This window comes from Myotis davidii, unplaced genomic scaffold, assembly GCF_000327345.1.
Source record: "Myotis davidii unplaced genomic scaffold, ASM32734v1 scaffold1466, whole genome shotgun sequence".
NCBI lineage: Eukaryota > Metazoa > Chordata > Mammalia > Chiroptera > Vespertilionidae > Myotis > Myotis davidii.
The window spans coordinates 64,578-70,481 of record NW_006297384.1 but is presented as its reverse complement, the minus strand read 5'-3'; the positions used below and the strand labels follow the sequence as shown (position 1 = coordinate 70,481).

Sequence of the window (5,904 nt, the reverse complement as noted above, 5' to 3'; positions counted from 1 at the left end):
AGTGTGCAGGAGGCAGCTGATCGATGTTTCTCTCTCATTGATGTTTCTGACTCTCTGTCTCTCTCCCTTTCTCTCTGTAAAAAATCAATAAAATATATTTAAAAAAAATGCCTCTTAATCTGGAATCCATGGACCCTTAATTGGGTTTCGGGAGATTCCTGAAAACCCTGAATTAGCACGCCTGTGGTGCGTCTAAGGCAGGGGTGGGCAAACTTTTTTTTTTTTTTAATATATTTTCTATTTGACTCGAGGTCCACAATAGATTCTCAAACTGGACCGGAGGGCCGGAACAAAAGCATGGATGGAGTGTTTGTGTGAACTAATATAAATTCAAAGTAAACATTACATAAAAGGGTATGGTCTTTTTTTTTTTTTTAGTTTTATTCATTTCAAACGGGCCGGATCCGGCCCGTGGACCGTAGTTTGCCCACGGCTGGTCTAAGGGCAGACTTCCCTGCGAAGCCCCAGATTTCCTTAGACACGTGGGTGTCTGAGAGCCAGAATTTAGGAAGCAGTGCTGGGAATAAGAACGTGAACATTTAGACAGGCCGTCTTCTCCACAGGAAACTTAACACAGGGTCTCACTGGAATCTGATTTAAGTAAGTGTGTAATTGCCATATCTTCAAAAATTACACAAATAATAACATCACACATCTGGAAACCAGGAAGGAAAAATAATTTCCATCACTCCAAGAAAAACGCACACATACTTTTTGCTAATAAAAACATGCACTATTTTTCTGGGACTACCTGTATTTAAACTTAAACCCAAGATCACTTGCATGCATTTCTCTTGAGTCTTTTTCCCTACCCGGTAGGTGTCCTCTGGGCAACTGATGTTCACTTGCATCAGCTCAGTCCCCGGCTCTTCAACCTCCTCCAGTTGGCTACAGTTCGCCAGAGAGGAACATACGTATAAGTCTTTAAAGAAAGGCTGCTTCATTTTACGACTGTAACTGCAAAGATCGAAACAGAAAATAACCCAGAGAGTGTGCAGTGTTTATATTTTCCACAAGTGAAGGACACTCTATCCCAGAGAAAGGGATGGTTCTGTATAAACGTACACGGATGCACAGAGCAAGTCTGAGCGGCAAGGCTGAGAGCCTGCGGCTGCTGTTAGACAAGTAGAGAGCTTGAGGAGGAAGTGCAGTAGTAACTTGTGTGGGCCTTGTCTGAATTTCTAAATCAGAAATACGTACCTTATGGAAGTGTTGCTGTTTTTGTTGTAGTGCTTAATAGTCTGAATTGTTTTGGAATAATATGGGATTTTCGATCTTCGAGGAACTTTTCTATTGCATTCTTTTCTGTTGCCATAGTCACTTTCAGAAGTTATATCCATGTCCCTTTTCAGTATCAGGTCTTTCTCAGGAACATTATCTATTAAAGAGCTAGAAGTCTAGAATAAAAAACCAACAAAGTTTGATTCAGTATAAAAGACTAAAATTTGAAATCTCCTACACTATGATGGGCTCTTACAAGGTCAAGGGTCTGTAAAGTCAGAAAGCTTGGAATTAAACATGAGGAATCAGCTGCTGGTGTGAACAAGTAAGCTCCTATGGGTGGACTCTCTCAGGTAACAATTAGAAACTCTGGGAAAAATAAAAACAAAACAACAAACAAAAACTACTTGTAGGCCCTGAGAAATGAACAAATACAAGCTTATTCTAGAGTAATGGACACGTGGGAAAATAACTAGACGTGGTGCTTCCGTCTCTGTGGTTTTAGCCTGAGGATATGGCCAGTGAGCACTGTGCAGGGGTGAGGATATATCCCAGTGAGCGCTGTGCAGGGGTGAGGATGTATCCCAGCGAGCGCTGTGCAGGGGTGAGGATGTAGCCCAGTGAGCGCTGTGCAGGGGTGAGGATGTATCCCAGGGAGTGCTGTGCAGGGGTGAGGATGTATCCCAGTGAGCGCTGTGCAGGGGTGAGGATGTATCCCAGGGAGTGCTGTGCAGGGGTGAGGATGTATCCCAGTGAGCGCTGTGCAGGGGTGAGGATGTATCCCAGGGAGTGCTGTGCAGGGGTGAGGATGTATCCCAGTGAGCGCTGTGCAGGGGTGAGGATGTATCCCAGGGAGTGCTGTGCAGGGGTGAGGATGTATCCCAGTGAGCGCTGTGCAGGGGTGAGGATGTATCCCAGGGAGTGCTGTGCAGGGGTGAGGATGTATCCCAGTGAGCGCTGTGCAGGGGTGAGGATGTATCCCAGGGAGTGCTGTGCAGGGGTGAGGATGTATCCCAGTGAGCGCTGTGCAGGGGTGAGGATGTATCCCAGGGAGTGCTGTGCAGGGGTGAGGATGTATCCCAGTGAGCGCTGTGCAGGGGTGAGGATGTATCCCAGGGAGCGCTGTGCAGGGGTGAGGATGTATCCCAGTGAGCGCTGTGCAGGGGTGCGGATGTACCCCAGCGAGCGCTGTGCAGGGGTGAGGATGTATCCCAGCAAGTGCTGTGTGGAAGTCCAAAACTCAGGTAAAAACGTCAGGCTTTGGGGTCTATACAATCAGAGGACAGTGCAGAGGTGGCAAGTGAAGGACAACAGTAAGCAGCCCAAGAGACAAAGTGATACAGTTCAAGTCAAAAAGAGGGACCCTGGAGGCTGCTAGGGACATCGACTCTCCACAGCGTAACATCACAATGTCCAGAATGACCCAGCAACACCCACCCCAGGAGCAGCCAGCCTCACTGCTCCCAGGAGAACAGACAGGCAGTGGAGGGAGACCCGATAGTGCTCAGTGGCCTGAAAAGTATCCTCGTCATGAATAGAGAGAAAAAAGCTCAGCAGAGAAACAGAAATTATTTTTAAAAAGAGGAAATTTCACATCGGAAAAGTACAACGTCTGAAGTAAAAATTCCCTGGCTGAGCTTCACAGAAGAATGAGGTGACAAAAGAAAGAATCAGTGACCCTGAAGATGACACAGTGGACATTATTCAGTGTGAAGAATACCGAGGAGAAAGTTAATAAGATGTCCAGTCTCAGAAAACTGTGGGACAACGGCAAAGAGCATGCAGACTCTGAATATAGAGGAGAGAGAATGGGACAGAAAAAGAGTTGAAGAAATAATGCCCGCAAGTTCCCATACACTGGGTTTAAAATGCTCAGAGGAACAAACCATCAGCAGGACAGATATGAAGAAACCCATCCTTAAGCACAATGCAGCCGAAGTGCTGAAAACCAAGAGTAAATATTAAGAAAGTTGAAGGGAAACTGGCAAATCCAAGTCAGAGTTGGACGTTTAACATCTTGCATGCAACCGACAGAGCTGCAAACCGTGAGGAAGCCAGGAATCCCGAGGTGCCGTGCAGCTCCCAGCCTGAGGCCACAGATGCAGACACACACCCTGTGGGAGGCCCAGATGACAGCCACCGAGACAGGCGTGCTGGGCCAGGGGACCCTCGTGGAAATGGCCCGGAATGGGCTCTCTGAAAAAACAGAAGTAAATGAGACACTTGTCGAATGTGGCTAACGCAGTCTTTAAAGGAATATTTACTGCTTTGAATGATTAGGTTAGAACATGTCCAAAATCAATAACCTAATAAGCATTTACATTAAGAAGCTAGAAAAAGAAGAGTAAATTAAAAGTAAGTAAAAGAAAAAATAAAATGTAGAAGTTGATATTGTGGGAAAAAGTAGATAAAATGAACAAAGTTGATTTCTGTAGAAATCAACAAAAAGCCAAGCTAAACTGAACAAGACAAAACAAAGAGTGGCCTTTGAATTATGTAAACATTGAATTCATCATTAAGAACCTCCCAGGCCGAGGTGATTTCATTGGTGAACCCTACTGAACATTTAGGGGAGAAATAACTCCAGTCTTACAAACACTTAGAACACAGAGCAGGAGGAACAGTTCTCATCTCATTCACTAGGCAACATGCCCCAAACATGAAAACCAAAGACCCTATCATGCAAGTATAAACCAATATCCCTCATGAGCAAAGACATCAAAACCCTTATAAAGTACCAGCAAACTGAATCCAGGAATATATACAAGAGATAATATATCGTGATTAAATGAGGCATACTAGTATATCAAGAATGCAATGTTTATCATCTGAAAATTAATCAATGTAGTTCATCCTATTATATTAACCCTTTGAGTGACAACCAATATCCTAGGAACTATGCTAAAATTGCCAAGGCATTTTTGCTGATTTTACAGCAGTTTAGGAAAAAAAACTTCATAAAATCGTAGTACCTGTAAAAAATTAGGCAGATAAATGCCAGTGGTCAATTTTAGAACTAAAATCATTCGGCATCATAAGTAATCTGCACTTAGGTGCCATCTGTCAATAAAGAGTGAACTACTAGCATCTAATAGTGACACTGCAGGAGGAGTGCGATAGCACTCCCGGCACGCTTAATAACGAGTAAAAAAAGCAAGATTATTTCAATAGATGCAAAAACATTTGATGAAAAAAAATTCAACACCATCAGAAAATGCAGAACAGAAGTAAAGGATTTGATACAGGACATTTATGAACAACGTACTAGCATCACACTTCACGGTCACAGAGAGAGCACTCTGGGCCAGGAGGCGCCCACCTCACCATTCCGTTCAGCGCTGCACTGGAGACCTCAGCCGTTGCGATAAAGCAAAAGGAGCAGCACAGAGATCAGGGAAGAAGGCAGAAGTCTGTGGATGATTGTTTATGTAGGAAATCATCAGCAAGACATAGAACAAGGACTAGACTAACACATTCAGCAAGGTGACAGGACACAAGTCATGTACACAAAAATCAACCACACTTTTACATACAAGCAGCAATCAAGTGGGACTCAAAACTACAGAAGTTGTTCAGTTTACAAGCAATTATAAAACAAAATTTAATACAAAATTTTATACAGATGTGTAAAACTTGTATGTTGAAAACTACTGCTGAGAACAATGAAACAGACCTAAATAACAGCGATAAGTTCACAAATTTACGACTCAATATTAAGATATAAATTTTTCAGAAACAGACAAGCTGATTCTGAAGATTAAAGAAATGCAAGGAACGTAGAATACCCAACATAATTTGGGGGAATAAAAAGAAAGAACTGTAAGACTTACATTACCAGACTTATAAAATTACTACGAAACAAAAATCAAGATGGTGTGGTTTTGGCATAAGGTAAAAAACAATAGAACAAAGAAACAGAAAAAAGGGACCAGAAATAGATTCTATAATTTATAAGGTCATTAATTTTTTATTTTATGTATTTATTTTTGCTTGGTTAATCCTCACCGAAGATATTTTTTCCACTGATTTTTAGAGAGAGTGTAAGGGAAGGGGGAGAGGGAGAGAGAGAGACATGATGTGAGGGAGATACATCAATTGGTTGCCTCCTGTACGTGCCCCAGCCAGGGCAGTATGGAATCTGCGACCCAGGTACATGCTCTTGCCTAGAAATTGAACCTGTGACCCTTCGATGCATCAAAACCACCCAGGGGAGGAAAGAACAGCCTTTCCCACAAGCGGTGCTGGGAAAACTGCCCACCCACAGAGAGGCATGGACTCCGACTGCTTCCCACACGCACAGACCTCAGCTTTTTGGAGAGTAACACAGGACAATGTCATCATGAATTGGGTGACTTGGGGATACCCAAGAATTTTAAAATGCACCGAATGCAATAACCATCAAAGAAAAAATGATAAAATTTGTGAGAAAATACCCACAAATATTTGACAAATACATGACCAATATCTGACATTAGAATTCAGGACATAGAATGAATTCTTGTGTGTGTGTGTGTGGCTGGCCACATGGATCCCTTCCTGCCTCTCCAGCACGCTCACCTGGAGAGGCTGCGGGGATGCCAGCTATTGCTTTCTCTCCCTTCCCAAACAGAGACAGCGTGGGCTGGAGCTGCACTGCCCCATCACATGGAGACTCGAAGGAATTCTTATAACCCGTAATAAACT

The 5,904-nt window shown here is 43.3% G+C and overlaps 1 protein-coding gene across 2 annotated transcripts in view; it reads right to left on the bottom strand.

Annotated features, from left to right (window-relative positions):
• LRRCC1 (leucine rich repeat and coiled-coil centrosomal protein 1) overlaps nucleotides 1–5,904 on the bottom strand; it is a 35,226-nt gene that overhangs the window by 19,331 nt on the left and 9,991 nt on the right. For both annotated transcript variants that reach the window (XM_006773113.2, XM_015570065.1), the window contains exons 7-8: nucleotides 1,201–1,397; nucleotides 813–957 (exon numbers count right to left, since the gene is read on the bottom strand). In XM_006773113.2, the coding sequence (XP_006773176.1) occupies nucleotides 813–957; nucleotides 1,201–1,397 (342 nt within the window). The remainder of the gene's footprint in view (nucleotides 1–812; nucleotides 958–1,200; nucleotides 1,398–5,904) is intronic.